Source organism: Canis aureus, chromosome 11 (genome assembly GCF_053574225.1).
Source record: "Canis aureus isolate CA01 chromosome 11, VMU_Caureus_v.1.0, whole genome shotgun sequence".
Classification (NCBI taxonomy): domain Eukaryota; kingdom Metazoa; phylum Chordata; class Mammalia; order Carnivora; family Canidae; genus Canis; species Canis aureus.
The window spans coordinates 64956870-64982094 of record NC_135621.1 but is presented as its reverse complement, the minus strand read 5'-3'; the positions used below and the strand labels follow the sequence as shown (position 1 = coordinate 64982094).

Below are 25225 nucleotides of genomic sequence, written 5' to 3'. Positions count from 1 at the left end.
GAGACCCGGGATCGAATCCCACATCGGGCTCCCAGTGCATGGAGCCTGCTTCTCCCTCTGCCTGTGTCTCTGCCTCTCTCTCTCTCTCTCTGTGACTATCATAAATAAATAAAAATTAAAAAAAAGAAAAAAAGAAAACTAGCCAAGAGTAGGTGCATAAAAGAGAAATAAAAAGACTAATTACAGTCCTTAGTGAGTAAATGATATAAATACTCATATTTTGGTATGTGCTGACATATAGGTTTAGTATTTTATTCTGGCAATAAATGTACTGAACTTTTTTTTTTTTAAAGATTTTAATTGGGTATCCCTGGGTGGCTCAGAGGTTTAGTGCCTGCCTTTGGCCCAGGGCGCGATCCTGGAGTCCCGGGATCGAGTCCCGCGTTGGGCTCCCGGCATGGAGCCTGCTTCTCCCTCCGCCTGTGTCTCTGCCTCTCTCTCTCTTTCTCTGTGTCTATCATAAATAAATAAATAAATAAATAAATAAATCTTAAAAAAAAAAGATTTTATTTATTCATGAGAGACACAAAAAGAGAGGCAGAGACATAGGCAGAGGGAGAAGCAGGCTCCATGCAGAGGGAGCCCAATGTGGGACTCAATCCTGGAACTCCAGGATCATGCCCTAAGCCAAAGGCAGACACCCAACCACTTAGGCAGCCAGGCATCCCTAAATGTACTAAACTTATAAGATATGTCAGTTGGCACCATTTATCTGACATGACAGCAAGCAGGCCTAGACAGGTTCCTGTATAACAAAGGTTACTTCAGTGTTACATTCAGTCATGATGCTATGACAACCATGGCCATCCCCAAATAAGGGAGAATTGAGAACTGACTACACTCAGATAAAAATTGCTATTTCTCAAATTTTGAGGTAAAAAAATGTATACCTTGCAGCTAGAGGTAAGTGCAAACTACTTCTGTTCTATTTGAGTTTTCCCTTTTGCTAACTAAATCACCATCTAAAATACTGAAAAATTTGGCTGGAAACTTGTGACACCTAAAATTATAAGGTGGCTATTGTCCTATTAAGACCCATCCCTTCCAGTATCCTGTTCTTTTAGGAAAATATCCATTCATTTTTGAGCTGCCTCTAGAAGGCTTCCTTCTATATCCTTTTCCCTTTACTGGTCTAGATTATTTATTGTGTACTTCAGAAAACATTATTTTCTAACATCTGCTTAACATTTAATTTCCTCAAATTTCTATTTATATTCTGTTTTCCAAATTTTCACTAAGGTCTAAAAAAAGAATTTCAGTAACTAGTAGCTTGATACCATGTCAGCTATTTAAGATTTCAGATAACTCAGTGTCATCTTTTGCTTTCACTGCCTTCTTACACTTGGGAAAGACTACGTTAAAATGAAAATTTTAAGTGCCATAGTTCTTTTTGAATCATTACTTAAAAAGACAAAAAACAAACAAACACAAAAAACCCCCCAATAGTCTGATTAAAATGGGCAGAGAACTGAACAGCTATTTTTCCAAAAAAGACATACAAATGGCCAAAAGATAAATGAGAAGACGCTCAGAATCATTGATCATCAGGAAATATAAATCAAAACCACAATGTGGGACACCTGGGTGGCTCAGTGGTTGAGCATCTGCCTTTTGCTCAGGGTGTGATCCTGGTCTTGGGATCGAGTCCCACATTGGGCTCCCTGCGAGGAGCCTGCTTCTCCATTTGCCTGTATCTCTGCCCCTCTCTGTGTATCTCTCATGAATAAATAAATAAAATCTTAAAAAAAAACACAATATCACTTCACACTGTCAGAATGGATAAAATAAAAAAGACAAGATATAACAGATGTTGCCAAGAATGTGGAGAAATGGTGAGAATGTCAATTGTGTGCAGCCACTATGGGAAAACAGTATGGAGATTCCTCAATACTTGTGTACTTTTGGTGAGAATGTCAATTGGTGCAGCCACTATGGGAAAACAGTATGGAGATTCCTCAAAAAATTAAAAACAGAATTATTGTATGATCTAATAATTCCACTACTGGATATTAACCCAAAGAAAAAGAAAATATCAATTCAAAAAGATATATGCACCCCTTTGTTTACTGCAACATTATTTACAACAGCCAAGACATGGAAGAAACCCAAGTGTCCATTCATAAAGAAGACGTAGTACACACACACACACACACACACACACACACACAAACAGGAATATTATTCAACCATAAAAGAGAATGAAATTTTGACATTTGCAGGAACATGGACGGATCTAGTGATTATAAGGCTGAGTGAAATAAGTCAGACAGAGAGAAACAAATACCATATGATTTTACTCATTTGTGGAATTTAAGAAACCAATGAACAAGGAAAAAAGACATACTCTTGAAGATAGAGAACTGGTGTTGCCAGAGGGGACGTGGGTGGACAGGTGAGTGAAATAAATAAAGGGGATAAAAAAAATAACACTAGAGGAAGAGAGGTTAAGTAAAGGAAAGGGGAGGCTATAATGGTAAAATTTAAGCCTTTGCTGATAAGCCAATAGAAACCAGAGCTTCCAAGAAAATCCAGGCCTGAGATTAAGGCCAAATCTTGTGCTTCTATCAACATGAAACGACTGAAGGCTGAAGCTTCTTTCTCACTCTACTCTAAAAGCAACTTTTGGCTTGCCTGGACTGTTCCTAAACAGACTGAAGTTAAAGTGCTCATTGTTCAAGTAAGGACAATTTCTACAAGGCCTAATTCAGGATAAAGCCTATTTTAATTTTGTCCCACATTTCTTGAACTTAAAATAAAGGGATTTTAACCTAGGATTACGGAGGTAGGAAATCTAGTGGCACCTGCTGGGACCCTTATGCCAGTTTTCTCTTTCCCTGGTCTTTTCGCCATGCTTGCACTATTCCCAGGGAGAATTCTTGGTTTAAGTTAAGTGTCCCTCGTAAAAATTTACAAAAACAAGTTAGTCCCCCAAGATTAAAAACAAACAAACAGACAATATCCACTTAGGCAAGAAAAGGAGTGATTTATTTTCATACTTTCTTAGATGTAATACAAACTGATATAATGTTTCTGGAGAACAATTTGGTAATGTTTATCAAAGTCTTAAAAACCATGTGTTTCATTTCCAGATAATTATTCAAGGAAACACAACTCTTCACCTAGTTCCATCCTTCTTTCCATTATCTCTGAAGGTTAGGCTGATAAGTCATTTCATGGTCTTTAGTGTGGTCTGTAGTCTCACAATAGACTATAATAAACATATATTCCTTTGGCAATCAGATACTTAAAAATCACCACTAAATATAACACAAACACACCCTGCCTAAAAACACTTGTATCCCAAAGTGTTTAATGTTAAATGTGGGACCACCTTCAGCAACTAGTTTCTTTTACTACTACTACTACTACTACTACTACTACTACTACTACTACTATTAAAAACTCAGTATACATTAACAGACTTTCCAATGACCAAGGGTTTGGGGGTATAATAAAAAGCCCATGTCCACATTTGTGGCTATTAATTTTATAGGAGGACCTAAACAGAGCTTTGAACCACAAGAATGATTTCCTCTTCCTGTGGGCCTATGGATTGTTCTTTTAGGCTTTCACAGATTTCACTGGATATGTGAGTCAATAATAATGTGGTAGCTAGGGATCCCTGGGTGGCGCAGCGGTTTGGCGCCTGCCTTTGGCCCAGGGCGCGATCCTGGAGACCCGGGATCGAATCCCACGTCGGGCTCCCGGTGCATGGAGCCTGCTTCTCCCTCTGCCTATGTCTCTGCCTCTCTCTCTCTGTGTGACTATCATAAATAAATAAGAAAATTAAAAAAAAAAAAAAAAAAGATTAAAAAAAAAAATGTGGTAGCTACAGTTCTTCCTTCCAATGACATTTGCTATCCCATTATATGATGGGATACTCTTTTCCTCCATTTTATAGCAGAAGACATTATCTAAATTCTCCTGGATCACATGACAGTAGCCCTGGAAACAGAAAGCAAGTTTTAATAGTTCTTTAGCCAAACCTCATGCCTTCTCTGAATCTATTTACCATACTGTTTCAAGATGTTTTCTCAAGGGTCCACAGGGGCTACATTTAAGACCTTCTGGTCACTGTTTGCTAACTGCTGGGATGGTTTTAATCAGGGAGGAAGCCAGTATTTTCAGCTTGGGTGTTGGAAAAGTTCCTAAAATGTCTGCTAACTGATTTAAGAGGAAATGTTTAACAGAAAAGAACTTATTCCTGCCCTAGAATAAACTCATTAAAACTGACATATGGTATAACCACTGACCAAGGGAGCTACATTTTTTAACACATTACATCTGAAAGGCACCTGGGGTTTCTAAATGTTATCAGTACCAAATGATAAAACCAGTTAAGGCCATAGCCTCAATATACTGGTTGACAGCTTCCTCCTTTTAGAGTATTCTTGGTGTTTGGTATAACTTCTCCATGAGGACCTAGCCTTTACACTAGCCTTCTTTCTTTCTTTTAATTTGTTTTTTTTTTCTTTCTTTTAATTTGTATTTATTTATTAAGTAATCTCTATGCCCTCAACCCCAAGATCAAGAGTCACATGTTATACCAACTGACCCAGCCAGGTACCCCTTTATTAGTTTTCTTCAAAAGGTTTTATTTGATGACCCAAGTAAAATTTTCTGATGTAAAAGACCTCACATCAGCTCAGCAGACATTTTTCCTTTCATACAACTCTGACTTGAAGGAAGTATAAAGGGAGTCAGTCCCTTTGTGACAAGGACCGTTTAGTTCTAGGTTCCAGAAAAGCCCAACTTTCTCAGTAGTTCAGATCAAACCAGACCCCTCATATTTAGTGAGAATGAATCCAAATGTCTGAATCAGTTCCAGGAGCATCACAGGTTTTACCAGGATCAGTAAACTTTTTGTAGGTTAGGCAGGCTTTCTAAGCCTCAACTCAAGACACATGGCTTTTGGTCAGCCTTGTATTTGCATGAATAAAATGTTTTGTTCCCCCTTTTCTAATTCTTCCATGATTTATGGAATCCTACTCCAGGAACCGACCACCATAGTAAGGGTTCCTGAAGTTGACTCCACCTAGTCCTACTGAATTCAAGTGTCTAGGGATATGGCCCTTAAGCCTTTTTAAAATGCTTTTATAATGGGGAACCGGGCTGGCTTACTCAGTGAAGCAGGTGACTCTTGATCTCAAGGTGCTTTTATGAGCACTCTGCATGCTAAAGTTTTAGAACCTCTACAAGTAGTACAACTGTAAGAATGAATGAAAGAGAAAGACAAAAGAAATCTCAGCAAGTGAGACAAACAGATTTGAATTTGAGGATTTAATAAAATGGGCGAATAAGATTTAAAAAAAAAAATCGCAGGTCACTGGGGAGGGATCATGAACACCTCTGCTTCAACAACTCCATCTTCAGCTAGGCTGGCTGCATCAGTGTGCTGATACTTTCTTCTACCTCTGAGAGCTTCTTTAGGAGTTGACTGACCTTGACTTCATCAAATTCCAAACACAGAAATTCTGATTCCTGGAAAACATAAAAGGGTGTTTTTATAAGAGACCTTCAAGATAGCCAAGGTTCTGGACCTGGCCTGACCCAGTTCCGAAGATCCAGGGCCCCTTACCTAGCAAACCTGACTCAGGTCTCAATACCTAAATGATATATTAGCCAACAAAGCAAATCCACATATTCAGTTCCCTAACTAAAACTACTTCAATGAGGTGTTTCATAAACGGTAAAGAGGTACACAAATGTTGGGTGTTCTCATGATGAGGCACGTGAGAAGCTGTTTTTGTCTGTCACCACATTTGATCCCATAACAATTTTTAAAAAGATTTTATGTATTTATTCATGAGAGACACACAGAGAGGCAGAGACACAGGCAGAGGAAGAAGCAGGCTCTGTGAAGGGAGCCCGATGTGGGACTCGATCCTGGGACTCCAGTATCATGACTTGAGCCAAAGGCAGATGCTCCACTACTGAACCATCCAGGTGTCTCCCTATAACAATTTTTAAGCTAAGTACATAAGTATTGCTGTTATATAGATGATGACGCGGAGGTACAGACAGGTTAACCTATATAACAAAATCAGAAAAAGGCAGAGTCAGACTGTAAACTCCCAGTTCTGGCTGACTCCAAAGTCCCTACTGTCTCCGTAGCACTCCACATAGTATAGCAATGGAAGGAGGACTGGGTCTGTGTTAGCTGGTAATTGAGCTCCCTTGGATTTAGCAGTTATATTAGAAATTGTGACCGGTTGTGACCAAGTTGCTTGGGAAACATCAACCAGATGACTGAAAGATAACCAACCAGATCTTGAAATAGCCTTAAACATTTCTGAGGCCCTTCCACTTGCTATAAGGCAACTCTCCTAGATTTCCATCAAACACATTCTCTTCAAATACTGTTAGGATCAGTCAGTCAACCCTAGACCAGGGAGAAATAAAAGAAAAAAGCCTTTGAAGTGTAGTGACAGAAATTTCATGTACAATGAACAGATCCATTGTCCACACTGTGTCAAGGGATGAGGGCAAATTACATGTATCCAAGAGTGATTATTTTCAAGATTCTTAACAACAATCATGTATATTAAAGCAGTAAGAATTCTCAGAGATCATATAATTCAACTACCTTGTTTTTTAGATATGACACTGAGGCCCCAGGCACAGTAGATGACATGCCTATTGTCCCTCTGTTGATGGCAGAGCTACCACCAGATCAGTGCCCTTTTTTCTACTTTTTCCTCTCTAAATGCAAGGTATTTCCCATCCCTATTCCCAAAGTGGCAGGTAAGAGGAAGACCAACAAGCCAGCAAGTTACTCTGTCATTAGCTAGAAGAACTTTCAGGAGATTCAGGCAAAGTCCCTTTGCTGTTGCTAAGCTGCTGCGCTGAGTGTTTACTGCTGACACTGAACGTACCCCAGGAGAAACAAGTGCAGAGGGAAAGTAAGGGCCTCTCAGATGAAAATCTTCCAAAGGGAGGAGAGGCTTTCCCTGACTACAGGGAACCTTTTCCTCAAATATGCATTTGGATAGGAAGGGGATATACTATGTGAATGTAGAAACTTGCCAAGTTTTTTTTTTTTTTTTTTTTTAAAGGAAGAAAGAAACTGCCAGGTTTTCATGTAGTTGAAAGCAAAAACCAATTTAAAGAAAAGAAAGATGCTCCTTTTGTTGAGGAGCAGCAGGAGGGATCACTTCCTTTTAGAAAGAAGAGCAAATTTATGGCAAATTAGATAATTCAGTTAGCTAAATTAAGGTCTCAGATTTGAAAGCCTTTTATTCTTCATTCCGTTTTACTGAGATCTTTAGCCTAACTTTAAAACATTTTTTGAATATTTGGCCTTTGAAACAATGGTCTAGAGAAAGCAGTAATTACCAGTCTAACACATATATTTGGGAAACTGGCAGAAGATGATGTAACCCATGTTCTACCTCAGTGAAAGTCAGTAATAGTAATAAATCACCTGGTTTTCCATTTTATTTGGGAAAGGCTATCAAGGACTTTGATCACAGAGATAGGAATTCCTGAGCAGAGTTTATTAATAAAAGCTGGGATCTTTTCTGACTAGGGGGCCATTACTTTGTTACAGATTTTAGTATTCAAATTATCTTTGCTTGGGATCCCTGGGTGGCTCAGCGGTTTAGCGCTTACCTTTGGCCCAGGGCATGATCCTGGAGTCCTGGGATCAAGTCCCACATCGGGCTCCTGGCATGGAGCCTGCTTCTGTCTCTGCCTCTCTCTCTCTCTCTCTCTCTCTCTCTGTGTGTGTGTCTATCATGAATAAATAAATCTTTTAAAAAATTATCTTTGCTCAGACCTCTAAGTATCAGTGAAGCTGTTTATTTACTTATTTTTAAATATTTATTTATTTGAGACAGAGAGAAAGAGAGTGCAGGGGAGGAGGGGCGGAGGGAGAGAGTCTTAAGCAGACTCTGTGTGGGGAGTGTGGGGCTGGACGTGGGGCTCAATCTCGACCCTGAGTTCATGACCTGAGCTGAAAACTAAGAGTTGAATGCTTATTAACCAACTGCGCCACTCAGGTTACCCCTGAAGCTATTTATTTTTAAGGGAAATCAACTACTAGAGAGACTAGCAGGCTAGAAAAACAAGAGTCCAAAGATAAATTTTTTTAAAAGATTTTATTTATTTATTCGTGAGACACAGGCAGAGGGAGAAGCAGGCTCCATGCAGGGAGCCCAACTTGGGACTCAATCCTAGGACTCCAGGATCATGCCCTGGGTCAAAGGCAGACACTTAACCGCTGAGCCACCCAGGCAGGCGTCCCCAAAGTTAAATTTTCTATCTATTCCCAACCTTTACCCCTCCCCCCTGGAAACAATGCATATTAACATGGTTCGAAAGACAGAGGCATGTGGGTGGCTCAGTTGGTTAAGCATCTGCCTTTCAGCTCAAGTCATGATCCCAGGACCTTTAAGTAGGCTCCACACTCAATGTGGGGCTCCAACTCACAACCTGGAGATTAAGAGTCACATGCTCTACTGACTGTGCCTGGCTATTTTATGTTGAATTTATTCTAAAAGGTTCCACTTAAGTATTTAATAAGTCATCAAGCCCCACATCAGTCTCCCTCCTCAGCAGGGAGTCTGCTTTTCTCTCTCCTTCCTTCCCCCTCCTCCTGCTGTCTCTCTCACTCACTCTCTCAAATAAAATCTCTCAAAAAAAAAAATCAATAAAATATTGGGGAAAAAAAAGTGTTAGAAAGACACATGTAACCATTTATGACCCTTGAAGAAACAGTTTATTTGAAACTATTTTATTTGAAACTATCTAGGTGAAGCTAGGTTTAGCTTTACCTAGATATGCTATCAAAATATTTTTATCAGGTATTCAAGAGTCTTTAAACTGGGGCTTTACACATGAGGCTTTGTTCAAATTTGGCTGGGGTACACTACAGAAAATACATCTAATACACTTGATGCTTATCAAGCCAGAAGCAAAGTATAAGAACAATTTGAAACATCTGATTTTTTAAAAGGTTTTATTTATTTAATTTTTAAAATATTTTATGTATTTATGAGAGAGAGAGAGAGAGAAAGAGGCAGAGAGAGAGAGGCAGAGACACGGGCAGAGGCAGAAGCAGGCTCCATGCAGGGAGCCCAATGTGGGACTCTATCCCAGGTCTCTGGGAACACACCCTGAGCCACCCAGGCGCCCAAAGGTTTTATTTTTAAGTAATTTATACATCCCACAGGGGGCTTGAACTCATGACCCCCAGATCCAGAGTCTCAAGCTCTTCCAACTGAGCCAGCCAGGCACATTTGATTTTTTTTTTTTCCCCAAAGTCATCCACTCGGGTCTGGGCCTAACTGGTCATAGTAACAAGAAATAGTAAGATTAAATTCCTGGATTTAAGTATCTGAGACAAGAGTTAGAACTTGCTGCTTTTTAGTAGAGTGTAGATAAAGCATGTGGTAGAATCAGACATTGGCTAGCAGATGAATAAGCAAGCACATCATTATTAAGAATATGTAGTCTGTGATCACTTGGGAGTATAGCAGTGTATTAAACTCAGGGTTTATTTATTTATTATTTATTTATTTATTTATCTTTTTAAAAAAGATGTTATTCATTTAGTCATGAGTGACACAGAGAGAGAGGCAGAGACACAGGCAGGGGGAGAAGGAGGCCCCATGCAGGGAGCCCAACATGGGACTTGATCCTGGGACCCCAGGATCACTCCCTGAGCTAAAGGCAGATGCTCAACCGCTGAGCCACCCAGGCATCCCTAAACTCAGGATTTAAAAAACTATCCCAAATAACAGAACAAAGCAAAGGCAAAATACTCCAATACTCTCTCCAACTGCAAAAGCTAATCCTAAGAGGTCTAAGAGGCCTCCAACTCCAAACCAACAGAAAAACCCAAGCTACCTGTAATGACTTCAGAGAAAGATATCTCACAGGTTCCTAAGAAACTCTTTTCCTAGGTAACCACTCTAATATTGTTCAGGAAACTCTTACTTGCCAACCTAGAACTTTAGTGCTTTAGCTTAAACTCATTTCCTTGCAAGGTCAGAGAACATAACTAATTATTAGTTTATATAGTAATTGAAGGCTGCCTTTAAGCAAGTGTTTGGTTTTCTCTATCCATATACTAAAACTTCTTTGTTTATAATGTCTATTTAGATGATTTTGCTATCTAGGCCCATAAGCATACCAAGAATTCTTTGGCAAAACAACACCACACTCACAAAATGCTAAAATAAAAAATAAAAAGAGCAATGACTTATTAAGTACTTACGTGGAACCATTTAGAATAAATTCAGCATAAAACAAAATAGCAGGGTGCCTGGTTGGAACAGTCAGTAGACCATGTGACTCTTAATCTCGGGGTTGTGAGTTTTAAGCTCCACATGGACTGTGGAGCCCACTTAAAATAAATAAATATTAAGAAAAAAACTTTAAAAATAATAAAAATAAAAAAAGAAGTCTATAATCTATTTTTTTAATAATCTATTTTCTATTTTACTATTATTTCCCATGCAAAACTGTCACAAAGCTTTATTCCCCAAAGAACTGGTCGTATTTAGCATTATAACATGACTTTCACAAGTTCTACATGTTGCAGTTTCTTTAAAAAAGTGCTAAAGTTAGGGGATAGAGGGTGAGAGTGGGAAAAGGTGACTGAGGATCTGCTAACCAAACTGATTCAGGAAACCATATACAGCTGGCCAGATATTATATGGCTTACTCCCTCAATTTTTCTTTTGGTTACATTTCTTAACACAAGGGGAATCTTGGCTAAGCATAAACTTCAGCCACGAAGACTATCCATTTAGGCTGTCCTTTCATAAACTGAAATTAACTTGATCTGCAGCTCTGTCACTCCGTGTCTTCCATGCTTAACAACATGCAGCAAGGTCAAAACTGGTAATGGCTTCTTGAAGAGCAATTATATAATAAGATACCCATACTTTGAGTGTTTTTTTCAGAATTATATTGATACTTCTTCCAATTCTTTTAGGACACCTTGACAGATCTTTTTTGTAGCAAAGGGTCTTCCATATTCCTTCTTAAAGAACCATTTGTCCAAAATTAAAATTTTATAGTTCCCTGAAAACTATGACTATTCTCCACTTGTCCTTTCTTATTCATTTGCCACCCTTCTCTGCTTTGTTTCATGTCCTATGGTGCTGTTCTCTAAGACTGTGTCACTCCTTTATTCTTATGGAATAAGAATATGCTGGGTTCTAGCAAGAGGAAAAAGGTCAGGTATTTACTCTCCAAACCCCAATTCCCTCTCCTCTGGTATTTCCAATATTTTCTATGTGTGGGTATTGTTTCTTCATTTCTACTTTACATTCTGGCTTCAATCACTGTTTTCAGTATAAATATAAAGATGAGTCTCTACAGACTGCCAAAGTATGTATCATCAAACACAATCTCCAAAGATTAGCAGAGTAAGGATTTTCATCATGCCTAAACTGACAGGAAGACTGCCCTCCAAGTGGTTATTATCTAAAACCAATATCTAATTTTTTTCTATCGTTGTACTGAATCTTGTAGAGCAGCACTTTGATATTAAAGAACAACAACAGCAACAAGAGCCAGCAACAACAATCACGGAAGCTCAGATTCCACTAAGAATTTGCATCAAGGATCTGGATTTCAGAAATGTGGGCTCACCTCTACAATCTGCTCTTATACCCTATATCTGAAATAATAGCTTATGTTGCAGTTTAAAACAATACTTCAGAAAAGAAAACTTGTGATTTATAATCTCTTTTAAAAACTTAACAATCTTTTATTTAAAAAAAATTTTTATTGTTTATCTTAGCAATAGAGACGGGGGAGGGAGGGCACAAATGTGGTGGGAGGAGCAGAGGGAGAGGGCCAAAGCGGACACTGTGCTGAGCACAGAGGCCAACACAAGGCTTGATCCCAGGACCCTGAGATCACGGCCTGAGGTGAAATCAGGAGTCAAACATTAACTGAGCCACTCAGGTGCCCCTATGATCTTTTTTTTTAAAAACAAAAACTGTTAGGAATACATATTACAAACAATGGTCCTACTTAGGCCATTTTTATCCTGAGGAAATCCTCATTTCAAACACAATAGCTGACAGTTCTACAGCTACTGTGTAAAGGGTGTGCTAATGCAATTTTCAAAAAGGAAAAAAAAAATCATAAAGCGAATCATCCTACTGAGGAAGAAAAAAGATGAAAATTAGACTCTCTGGGAGGCTAAGACTGCAATTTAATAACAGAGTAACTAAATTAAATGATTGATCCCAAAACTCAATAGGTGTTCGTAATATGCTAAGAGCTATGTGGAACTAAGACAGGGTCTTCAAGAACTAAAAGAATTCACTTTAATAAATGAAGTACAGCAGTGCCTCAGCACATCCCAGGTGCTTTCAGAGCCAGAGCAGCTTCTAGAGGAAGTGCTTCTCCATATTCCCACAATCTCCTAGAAGAAGACAGAGTATTACCAGAGTATTATAAAAGCTTAACTGGGCAGACCGGGTGGCTCAGCAGTTAAGCGCCGCCTTCGGCCCAGGGTGTGATCCCGGAGACCTGGGATCAAGTCCCATGTTGGGCTCCCTGCATGGAGCCTGCTTCTCCCTCTGCCTGTGTCTCTGTCTCTCTCTCTCTCATTCTCTCTGTGTCTCTCATGAATAAATAAATAAAATCTTAAAAAAAAAAAAAAAAGCATTAACCACCACTGGACAAGAATTACTGAGTTTTCTGGAATTGCCATTCAGGCATTTCAAAGGACTTTTGTGAGGACAACCTGACAATTCTCACTGACTCTTATATTAAGAAAACATGAACTTTTCATTAGCTAACTAGCAACTCAAGGGAGAAAAGAGACATTGAGTATATATGAAGTTGCAGATTTACCACAGACTGAAGTTACTAGTAAACAAATCTAGGGCACCTAACTTCAACTTTCTATATACAGGCTTTATGTAGAGTGACAATATTTAAAAATATAATAATTTCAGGGGGGCCTGCGTGGCACAGTTGGCTATGTGTCTGACTCCACAGAGAGTCTGCTTCAGACTCTCTCTCTTTGCCCCACTCTGCTGTGCTCCTTCTCTCTAAAATAAATAAATAAATCTTTAAAAATATATATAATAATTTCAGATCTTAATCATTCAGAGACCTATTATCTGGGTCTCTGCTGTTTCACTTCTTCCTCCTTGTTTTGGTCCATCTTTTAACAATTTCCACAAAATGGAAAAATGAAGTGAAATTTAAACTGGTTAATAAGCTGTCTAAAACATAGCAGCTCCATAAAAACTTTTATAGACAAGGAGATTAGAGCTATTGGGAGGAACTTTAATTGTACCTTCATATGACAACTTTTGAATATCATAGCCATATGGTACAATTTAAGCCAGAAAGATGTTTTATCCCAATTTATGTATTTATTTTTAAGTTGACATATGGTTGACATACAGTATATAAATTTCAGATGTGTAACATTGTAATTCGACATTTATATACATTATGAAATGCTCACCATCAAACACCATACAATGTTATTATAACATTATTGACTATATTCCCTATACTGTACTTTACATCCCATGACTTATAGTTAGAAGTCTGTATTTCTTAATCCCTCTCACTTATTTTGTTTAACCCCACCAAACCCCAGCAAACATCAATTTGTTCTCTATATTTATGAGTTTATTTTTGCTTTGTTTTTTCAGATTCTACATATAATTGAAATCATACAGTATTTGTCTTTCTCTGACTTAATTCACTTAGCATAATACTCTCTAGGTTGATCAACGTTATCACAAATGGCAAGATTTCACTCTTTTTTATGGCTGAGTAATACTCCACTGTGTATATATCAGGTGTGTGTGTGTGTGTGTTTACCTGATGTATACACATCTTTATCCATTCATCTAGGTTGCTTTCAAATCTTGGCTCATTGCAAATAATGCTGCAATGAATGTAGGAGTGCAAAGATCTTTTTGAATTAGTGTTTTTGTTTTCTTTGGGTAAATACCCAGAAGTGGAATTACTGGGTCATATGGTATTTCTATTTTTAATTTTTTTCAGGAGGCTCCATACTGTTTTCCATTGTGGTTGTACCAATTTGCATTTCCACCAATAGCATACATGGTTCTTTTTGCTCCATATTCTTGCCAACACTTGTTGTTTCTTGTCTTTTAAATTTATTTATTTATCTACTTATCTATTTATTTAATTTTAAAGTAGGTTCCATGCCCAATGTAGGCCTAAACTCATGACTCTGAGATTAAGAGTCCTAAACTCTACTGACTGAGCCCGCTGGGTGCTCCCCACCCCTTGTCTTTTTTATTTTAGTCATTCTGAAAGGTGTGAAGTGGTAGCTCATTGTGGTTTTGATTTGCATTTTCCTGATGATTAGTTATGTTGAGTATCTTTTCATATGTCTATTGGCCAACTGTATGTCTTCTTTGAAAAAATGTCTGTGTCTGAAAAATCTTATTTTCTTTTTTTTTTTAATTTTTATTTATTTATGATAGTCACATAGAGAGAGAGAGAGAGAGGCAGAGACACAGGCAGAGGGAGAAGCAGGCTCCATGCACCGGGAGCCCGATGTGGGATTCAATCCCGGGTCTCCAGGATCGCGCCCTGGGCCAAAGGCAGGCGCTAAACCGCTGTGCCACCCAGGGATCCCCTGAAAAATCTTATTTTCAAATATTTCCCTTCCTTTAGTAATGAGGACTACTGTTCTCAGCTTAGATAATGTCTAATTTATTTTTAAGATTTTATTTATCTATTTGAGAGAGAGAGAAAGAGCACACAAGCAGGGAGAGTGAAGGCAGAGGGAGAGATAGAAGCAGCCTCCCTGCTGAGCAAGGAGCCTGATGTCAGGCTGGATCTCAGGTTGCTAGGTACCAGAAAAACCTATGGAATTTTATAAAGCGGGCATTAGTACGATAATCTTCAATGAACCAAAGGTTGAATTAGCCACACACAGAAATAAATAAAATATATATATATATAACCTTCTACTGTTGAGCTTTCATTTTTCTGCAGGCTCAGGGCCTGTGAACCAACAGGCAACAAGATTCCATTCAAAGTTATTTGAATTTCTAAAAAGACAGAAACAGGAACAGGACCTTGTCAGGAACAGGACCTTGCAATTGTTTTGGTTTACGATTTCCTAGCTGGAAAAAAATCTAGAGCCATGATTTAGAAGAAAACTAGACATGCGTGTCCTGCCAATATGTGGTCAAAAGGAACGTGTATTTTGGCCCAGGCAACTCTGACTTGTTTCTGAAAGGGAGAAAATAGTCTGACCTTGCAAGAATGAGTGGTTCTTTCGTTGGCTGAATTATGCACTGCTAAACCAGGACTATCACTATTCTTTTTCCTCCAGAGATTTCAAAGCAGCCTGACATATTCTGCTCCCCATTACAGGTCAGTAGAAATAATGAAAGGCAGAAATACCATCGATCTCCATTTTACCACTAAAAAAAACAAGAAACCTGGAGGCTAGCCCCAGTTATGTGAAGGCGAATTCCCAGCTCTGATTAAATCCACTGCTCTCTAATACCCACATCTGACTCTGAATTCAGACACTTTCAAGCCAGAATACTGTACATTTAGCAGAGTAGAATGGAAACTAATTCGAGATATCTAGAGATTCTGTACTGATTTATATAAGAACCAGGACTGACAAAGACTATTTTAAAAACACACAATGAAAGAAAATAAAACGAAGCTGAGTTATATAAACACTAAAAGCTCAATATAATGAGATCATGGGCTTATTTCTAAAACATACTGTGCTCCAGTTCATGTTATAACATTTTTATTTTTGGCAGGATTTAATGTTAGCTGTTAAGATTTTCTGTATTTTGAAAAACATTGGGTGAAAAAATACTTGGGTAAAAAACTATTTTTAGGTGCTCTGGTTTGATTTGCAAGAAATCATACTGGGTTTTGGCTAAGTAGAACTAGTTCCCAGGTGACAAGGACAAAGAACCAGAGGAACAACTGCTAAACAACTGAAAATGCAAATCATACTGAAGGAGGAAGAAATCTCACTTAAATCTTAAGAGAAAACAAATTGATAAAACTCTTTAACACATGAGAAAGAAAGCATTGCTAATATTAGTTTGAAGTTCAAACTGCCCCCCCTTCATCATTCCTGATGAGACACATTCCAGAGCAAACTCATCTGCAAACAACTTTGGCAAATAAACTAAAATATATTTACGTGAAAGGAATAGAGCAGATTAAAAGCAAAACAAAACAAAACTCAACCAGAGTTGCTGGTTTAGGTAATACCATTAGGCAGGCAGAAACTAAGGGGCTCTTGATAATCTACAGATTAAGATGGGGGAAACCTCTTCATACATCCATTAAAAAGACCAGAGTACAGCAATGAATGACAAACTCCTTGGCAGGAGAAGACAGAAGTGAAACTAATCAAACCCATTCTAGGACTGCAGATTTTCTCTAACTAGAGGGATCATCAACTTGCTCTGGCAACAGCACCATCTATCTATCTATCATCTATCTATCTATCTATCTATCTATCTATCTATCTATCTATCTATGCCCCAGCTGTCTCAATGTGGTTTCTTTTAAGTCACTCATGATAGCACAATTAAGCAGAAATAGGCATAGTTAAAAAAATAAGCACTTCCCTTTGCCCTTCTCTTAAGAAAGCAAAGAAAGCTATATAAAGAAAGCAAAGGATGAAATGACTAAGGATAGGAGGCCTTTCAAATTCAGAAAATGCTGATTTGGGGGAAAAGGGTTTGGATAATTTTTTTTTTTTTTTTTTTGGTCAAGGTTATGGTGCGGGGGCGGGGGGGGGGGGAGATGAATTTTTTGGGTTTCCAACAAACTCCAAATACAGTTATAATTCTAAGACATTGGGGGTTGAGACTTTAATATGAATTGGCAGGGGACACGATTCAGTCCATAATAATCACCAAAACTTGGAGGGTCCTGTGTTTATCAAGTGTTCTGTGTTTGTGGTTGACAATAATGATGATGATCTCACACATAATTCTAGGCTTGTTGTTCTTATTGTACAGAAAAGAATTTCTAATAGTCCAGAAACACACACGTATATACACATGCACGCACGCACACACACACACTAACTGCTGATTATTCAGGTCTGCCAGCCTAGTTTGGCAGAAGCCTCATCTGGCCTCATCCTCACTGAACTCAGTTTTGAAATGTCATTTAATCTATGGGGGCTGCCAGGATAAAAGCTGCCAGGAAAGGGATTGGAAAATGGTACAAAAGAAATCTTTGCTGATCCTCATTCCCAGATCTTATGAATTACTTTGCCTGCTGTGCTGTGTCTCAAGGTTCAGGCCTGAAGATTGACTCAAAATCTGGCACACCACTTGGTGAGAGAATATGGGGAAGAGAGGGGAAGAAATGATTTGCAGTCACTGCAGGAAGTTAATCACTAGCCTTTTTAGCTCAAATAAGTTACTGCAAACTTCTGAAGTGGCAGGAAGAGAGGAGATTGCATCTTTATTACCTGGGGTTGGATTCTGACATCACTTAGGTTGCTGGGACCTTTGTTCATATACAACAATCATCCCTCACATTAACACAGTGCTTTACAGTTTCGAAAGCCCTTTTGCATGAATGACCTCATCTGATCCTTAGAACAGCCCTATTAACTAGGAAGAAACCAAGCCAGAGTTAAAGGTACTTTGAAAAAAAAAAAAAATAATAAAGGTACTTTGAAGAGCTATGGAAGTGACATACAGATCTTATCCATCGGATCCAGATCTTTTCAGCTATAACCAGCAAGAAGACTTCATTAGATAATGCAATGAATTTTATGGGCTTTGATATACTTCTGGTCCAGTTTGTGGAGAAAAAGAAAGGCCTCATTTTCTTAAAATTGCCCAGAGTTCTAGAAACTAGAGATTAGAGTTCAGTCCTTTGCAAAAGACAGAAGGTCGTCAGGTCCTAACTGGCAAACAGTTTCTTACTTGGTCACCATTCATTCAGTAGACTCTGAAAGCAGTAGAGAAAATAGAAAACTTTGAGGAGATTGAGAGGATCACCTCTGGACTCTTAGGAAATAAGAAATACTTAAAAAGTGAAATGCCACAATTAGAAAGAAATTAGCCTGGTAGACAGGAGTAGGAGAAATTGCAAGAAAAGTACAAGTTTGAAAACATTAGCAGGGCAGCCCCGGTGGCGCAGCCTGCAGCCCAGGGTGTGATCCTGGAGACCCTGGATGGAGTCCCACATCAGGCTCTCTGCATGGTGTCTGCTTTTCCCTCTGCCTGTGTCTCTGCCTCTCTCTCTCTCTCTCTCTCTGTGTGTGTGTGTGTGTGTGTGTCTCTCTATGAATTAAAAAAAAAAAAAACTAAAAAAAAAAAAAAAAGAAAGAAAGAAAACATTAGCCAATTCAGGGGGATACAGAAGGAACACTAATGATAGTAATATTAATAGCAATAACTATCAATGGCTAACATTTATTGAACACATACAAAATGACACATATTACATGCTAAGTGCTTTTCATGCCTTATTTCATGCTGGTGAGGATAATTTTATACCATTTTACAGATGAGAAAAGCAAGGAAAGAAAAGCAACTTGTTTATTAAGGCCACACAAGCAGTAAGTGGCAGAGCCAGTTTTAAACCCAGATTTGCCTGGCTTCAGAGTCTGAGCACTTAACATTTTGCAATCCTGACTCACATTCATATATAAGATAATCACCATCATTAATAGTCACTAAGTACCCTCATGTGAAAGTTATTCTACGATTCAGTTAACTTTAACAAAGACTCAAAGGAAACCTGAGTGTTAAAAGTATGATAATCCAAAGTCAATCTAAAGTGGCCTGTAAAACATCTGGATAGACAATGAGTACATCCTAGCTGCCATGGAAGACTTCTAGCATTTTTTTAAAAGATTTTATTTATTTATTCATGAGAGACACACATACACAGAAAGGCAGAGACACAGGCAGAGGGAGAAGCAGGCTCCATGCAGGGAGCCCGACGTGGGACTCGATCCTGGGTCTCCAGGATTACATCCTGGGCTGAAGGCGGCACTAAACCACTGAGCCACCCAGACTGCCCAACTTCTAGCATTTTTTAAGTGTAATGGGATGGCACTGTTGTTAAATTAATATGTGCAGGAAATTCGAGCAGAGAATCATTTTTAAAAAAGTTTTTAAAGAGACTAAGTTCTTATACTGAGGCAAGATGGCTTTTTATTCCCTCTCTCTTTCAGTGAGGAGAAGGCAGCTGGTCGGGGAGGGGGGGGGGTTAGCACCAAAGGGTGTTGAGTTTTATATATAGCTACTTGCCTCCATCACCAGGAAAGGTAGATGCAATGTTTACCTTAGTCAATTGACTAACATGTGGAACCTTTTTTATTTTTAAAGATTTTATTTATTTATTCATGAGAGACACACACACACAGAGGCAGAGACACAGGCAGAAAGAGAAGCAGGCTCCATGCAGGGAGCCCGACATGGGATTTGATCCCGGTATCCAGGATCAGGCCCTGACTGAAGGTGGCGCTAAACCGCTGAGCCACCTGGGCTGCCCCCCCCCACCCCTTTTTTTAAGTAGGCTCCATGTCCAGCATTGAGCCCATTCTGGGGCTTGAACTCATGACCTTGAGATCAAAACTGAGCTGGGATCAAGAGTCTGTTGCTTAACCAACCGAGCCACCCAGATGCCCCTGTGTGGAACACTTCTTAAGACTTCTCCCAAATCACAGTTAGTGGAACCAAAATACCTGCTTAAACCTACGGTTCTTTCCATCTATAATCAGAAGGAATTCTCAGTTCTGCCTTGCTAACCCAAGAACACCACATTATTCATCTTGAAAAAAATCACATCACCATATATAAGTACTTACGGAATGCAAAAAGATAAATATGATCATTTTATGTTGTACACCTGAAATATAATGTTATGTCAATTTTATCTCATATTTTAAAAAAGAAAAAGAGTGAAAAAGTATTGAAAAAAGATAAATATATTAAATTATGAATTCAAACTTTTAACATCCTTCGTATTTCACTTACAGCTATTCTCTGGCCAAGCCAAGAATATACAAGACTGGGTGGAGTGAAGGGAAAGAAGATGCCCAAAATAGCATAGTTCATTCATACATAACCAAGGCTTCATGATAATCACCTAAAACAGAAAGATGGTGTAGACAGCATATATGCTATTATAAATAAACATAAACAAACATAGGGACACCTGGGTAGCCCAGTGGTTGAAGGTCTGCCTTTGGCTCAGGTCGTGATCCCAGGGTCCTGGGATCAAGCCCTCTCTCTGCCTAATATCTCTGCCTCTCTTGAAAAAAAAAAAAAAAAAAAAAAGTCTTAAAAAAAAACACACCCATAAATGACTATTAAAAGTAAATAAAACTTACTCTAATAAAACTTTGCAGTTTATCCTTTCATTAAAAAGAATACATTTGCCACTCAATCCAAGATTATGTCTAGGCAAACCAGAAATATGAATGATCAAAAAGGGGTCAAAAGAAATGGGACAAAAATACTAGTTAAAAGCATGTAACTATTCTGAAGAAAAGTGAGGTATGTCCCCAGTGGAAGTATAAGAAAAATATTTGACAGTATGACATATATTTCCTCTGTGAAATAACAGTCCGTGTTTATTTCCTCATCTAGATTTGGTAAGTTCTTTGCCAACAGAGGAAGCATGAACAGAAGAATATGGTACCTAATTGCTGGCTGTGATGCCTTCATTGGGATTCCAGGTTTCTAAAGCTGTTTAGCCACATTTGTAAAATGTAAGATGATGTAGAAATGTGGTTCAGAGCAAAGAATTCTTGAGACATCTTCAGGACAAAAAAGCACAGGGACAGGACCTATGGGCAGAAAGAGCTGCACTGGGGTTGTGATGGGTGACTGATTATATACTTTCAAGTTGGGAGGGGGTTAGAGATAGCATAAGTCCTTAGGGAATTTTGGAGGCAAGGTTTCCAGGACCTTGAGGGGGCTAGCTATTGTTAGGAAAAAGGTCATTTATTACTGTCTGGAAACCCTCAATCACGAGACCCCTCAAAAGTATATCAGTGGGCCATATGCTTGGAGGATGATTGCTAACATGTATCTTGGGAGGTAGAGATAAAGCAAGTTTCCTAAGGAATTTTCATATGTTAAAGAAGACTTATAGGATCCTGAAGGTTGGGATAATGTTAAGATTGCCTTTTGCCCTTAGCAAGCAAAGTGTCAACAACAAGGCAGCTGAGCTCCCAGAGGAAGGTCCTCTACCTGGTTCAAGGACTTGTCAATGGGCTATCGGCAGTAAGGAAATTTAATTTTTTTCTTTTGCCTTTGTTTCCTGTATTATAAGGCATTTCAAGTACACAAAAAGTTTGACAGAAATATGACTTTCTTATACCAGATTCACCATTTGTTCAACTGCTTACATTTTGCCACATTCACTTTATCATTCTCTTTGTCTCTCTCACAACTACTTGAGAGTAAGTAGGAGATGTCATGTCCTTTTATTCCTAAAACTTTAGTGCATATTTCCTAAAGACAAGGACATTTTGGGGGCACCTGGGCAGCTCAGTCAGTTGAGCGTCTCACTGGTTCCGGCTCAGGGTCATGAGATCAAGCCCCGCATGGGACTCCACACTGAGTGTGGAGTCAGCTTGATATTCTCTCTCCCTCCCTCCCTGTCTGCCCCTCCCCCAGCTCATGCTGGCTTTCTCTCTAAAATAAATAAAATAAATCTAAAAGAAAAAAAAAGAGACAAGGGCATTTTCTTACATAACCATGGTAAATGCTACTATCCCAGTCTATATTCAAGTTTTAGCACATACCCCAATAGTGTCCTTTATAAAGTTCTTTTTCTGCTCCCAAATCAAATTCACAATCACACATTGCATTTAGAGGTCACGTATCTTTAGTCTCCTTTAATCTGGAATAGTTTTTCATGTTTCTTGATCATGACATTTTTGAAGAGTTAAAAGCTAGTTATTTTATAGAATGTCAGTCTGGGTTTGTCTGATGTTTCCTCATGATGAGATTCTATGGGTGAGGAAATGCTACCTATTTACTAAGTATCTACCTCCAATATTAGTGGATATGGGCTTTGAAATCATACAAACTTAAATTCAAATGTAAATCAAAATACCACTTTCTAGCTGTGTGGCTGGCTAGGTTTAAGCTTTCTACTGTGTAAAATAGTGATTTTAACAGATTTAACTGGTAAGACTGTTGAGAAGATTTAACGAGATAATGCATCTAAAGCAATTAAACAGTTTTGGGGTGGGTGTAAAACTATCTTACTCCACTCCTGATTTTACCACATTATCTTATACCCAGCAACTTGAAACAAAGTTGGTTGATTAAGCAGCATCTCTATCTACTTTCCCAAAGAGAAAAAGTACTTTACTCTGACGTACATGCTGCCTTTAGCAATCTAGTCTGGCCAAGCTACTGCAGTGCCAGCCTGAAATTGGCAGCAGCATCTCCCTGTCTGGATGCTCCTAATGGCTGCCTCCAGATACTGTGCTGCTGCCTGTACTAGCCCAGGGAGTACACAAACACTGGTTACTGGAAGAATACCAGAAGTACTACAGAGAGCATGTTGCTTCCCACTGAGCTCCCTCCATGACACGGGCCAGTGAAATGGAGTGGAAGAGTAGGACAAAGGCACTGAACACAAAGACTCCAGGCTAGAGCTGCCAAGAACATGAACTTGTTTAGGGGACTGCTAATGAGTACTACAACTAAAAGCTGGGGCAGGAGCTCAGGTGCAAACTCTCTCCTTCCTGTTAATCCCTCACTGTCAATCTCAAGAAAGAAGAGGAGAATAGCCAAATCAAGTGATTTTCTTAAAGTCAAATTGAGAGTTTATTTTAATATTCTACAACAACATTGAAAAAATCAGGAAGTCCACAGTTAAGATGCCATTCATACTTTATTTCCATAAATCCCTTGCCCATGCAAGAGGGCAAGGGAGCTGGTATGCACAGCATTTCCAATCTACTATTTTAGTATGTTGATTAACATCTCCCCACCTTCTCTTAGAAAACACCAATAAAATTATTCTGTTTATGCTAAATCACTCCTCTATGATAGAGGTTAAAACAAAACAAAAAAGGATTATAACAACTGCACCAATTCTTCTAAGTACAGAAGTACAAACTCACCTTTGAGATTTGGAATCTAATTTAATTTGGGTTTTTCTATGTTACTAACTCCAATGTTCCATCATTTTTCTGTTTTTCCCCCTTCCGTCTATTAGAACTTCAAATGAAAGTCAAATGACCCCTAAGGGTAAAGAAAATAAAATGAAACAAACAAGAAAATACCCATGTCCTACATTTCAAACTGTGAGAAGGGGCCTCCAGCAAAGCAAATAGAAAATTATGCTTTCATCACTGCACTGAATGAGAGTTTACATCTATACTCTGAAAAAGAGAAAAGAAAATTCTAATGCAAAGCCTTTACCTTCATTAATGAAAGGTAAAAATTCTATAAACATTAAGACAAAATTTCTAATAATTCTGTCATTGTTATTGAACAGAGACCCTAAGTCTGAGTCAGCCTCCAAGAAATAAAACTGCTTAAAAATAATGGGAATTCTCAACTAGAGCTTAAATCTAAATATAGGACAGTGAAGATGTTATATACCTGAAAGTCACTACTTGCCTCGGTTCCTTAGGACACGATGACTCTACTGGAAATTTCAAAGAAATCACATATACTTTTGCAATCATCTTTCATTTGGGGAGAAAAACACTTCTCACCTCATCCACTATATCACTTGTGAGATCTCAGTATTATGTTTAAAAGTTCACTATATTTAGGGACACGTGGGTGGCTCAGTGGTTGAGTGCCTGCCTTCTGCCCAGGGCGTGATCCTGGAGTCCAGGATCAAGTCCCACATCGGTTCCCCGCATGGAGCCTGCTAAATAAATAAAATCTTAAAAAAAAATTCACTATATTTAAAACATTTTGAATGTTAGGGCTAGAAAGGAGTATGTAAATACATGTAAATTCTGCCATTTTATACTGTTTCCCTCTCCCTGTATAGGAAAATCAGGAAGTAAGCCCTCTATATTAATTAATACCCATGGAACCCAAAGAAGTATTGGGGAGGGGGGAATCATTAGTTTGAGAGTTAGACAATTTGGCTTTAGATCTAGCTCAATTAGAAGCTGTGTGACCTTAGGAAAGTCATTCAAGTTTTTTGAATTCTTGGTTTCCAAATCTAGAAAATGGAAAAATAATACCTATATCTCATAGGACTGTTAAACAGAGACTAAATAAGATAGCACATATGCAAGCACCCACCACCTGTTTAAGTGTGAAACAGACTCTCAATAAATATTAGTTTCTCTGTCCTGTTATATACATCCTGTCCCCTGACACTTAATAAATAAGGAGTTCTGTGGAACACTTGAACTACCAGCTCTGTTTTCTTCAAAACAGGCACTTGGCTCTTAATAGTGACAAACAGTCATGTGAAAGACTCCTGGGGCCTGACATTGTCCTAGAGAAACAAAAAAGTTCTTATATTGGGGAATAGCACCAACTGCTTCAGGCTATGACAAGCCCCAAACAGTAAATCAACTCCTGCATGTTTTTACAGTGTTACTTAACATCCTGAGAGCTTTGTGTTCTTTCAAAAGTCTTTTTCTCCCTGCAAGGATCAGGCATGCTATTTGCCCTCTTTTCTCTTCTTAATAGAGGTCTTTATTCAACAAGACCACCCAATGGATTCAAATATTAGGAATCAGAAAAGGTCAGGTTCAACCATGAAGAAACTGGCAAAGTCTTAGAACTAAACAGTAAGCCCTTCTTAACCTTTTAGAATCTGGACTTTTGTGTGCTTTCTGTTCTTGGATATAGCAGATTTGCAGATGCACTGGTTCAAATGTATCTGTGTATTTCCCTCAACTACATTATCACAGAACTCTTACCATGCAGAAAACTTACTGAAGTCTAGAATCTTAAACTCTGACTACAATCTGAAAAGCAATACTACCCAACTTCTCCAACTTCATGACATAGAATTACCTTGATACATGACACCTCTGAACTAAAGGGACTTGAAAATATTGAAGACTACAAAGGACTAAATAAAGTACAAGCAGTATTGAGGGAAAAAAGATATACAGAAATTAAACCTATTTGCCACCTGACTCAGAAACTTTTACCACATAAATGAAATTGTTTCACCTCCAAGCAACTCTAGGTCAATGTTCATATTCCTTCATAGGGCTGACCACCCCTACTGGATCTAAGGGAGAAAGTGGATGTCAGAAAGCAACCAATATTTGATTTGGGAC

General features: G+C 38.5%; 2 protein-coding genes across 2 annotated transcripts in view; both read right to left on the bottom strand.

Annotated features, from left to right (window-relative positions):
* Nucleotides 1-25225, bottom strand: part of B3GNT2 (UDP-GlcNAc:betaGal beta-1,3-N-acetylglucosaminyltransferase 2) — a 271174-nt gene that overhangs the window by 174032 nt on the left and 71917 nt on the right. The gene's annotated exons all lie outside the window — the stretch shown is intronic.
* COMMD1 (copper metabolism domain containing 1) overlaps nt 4462-25225 on the bottom strand; it is a 174006-nt gene continuing 153242 nt past the window's right edge. The window contains exon 3 of the mRNA XM_077915577.1: nt 4462-5481. Within this exon, the coding sequence (XP_077771703.1) occupies nt 5374-5481 (108 nt within the window). The 3' untranslated portion in view covers nt 4462-5373. The remainder of the gene's footprint in view (nt 5482-25225) is intronic.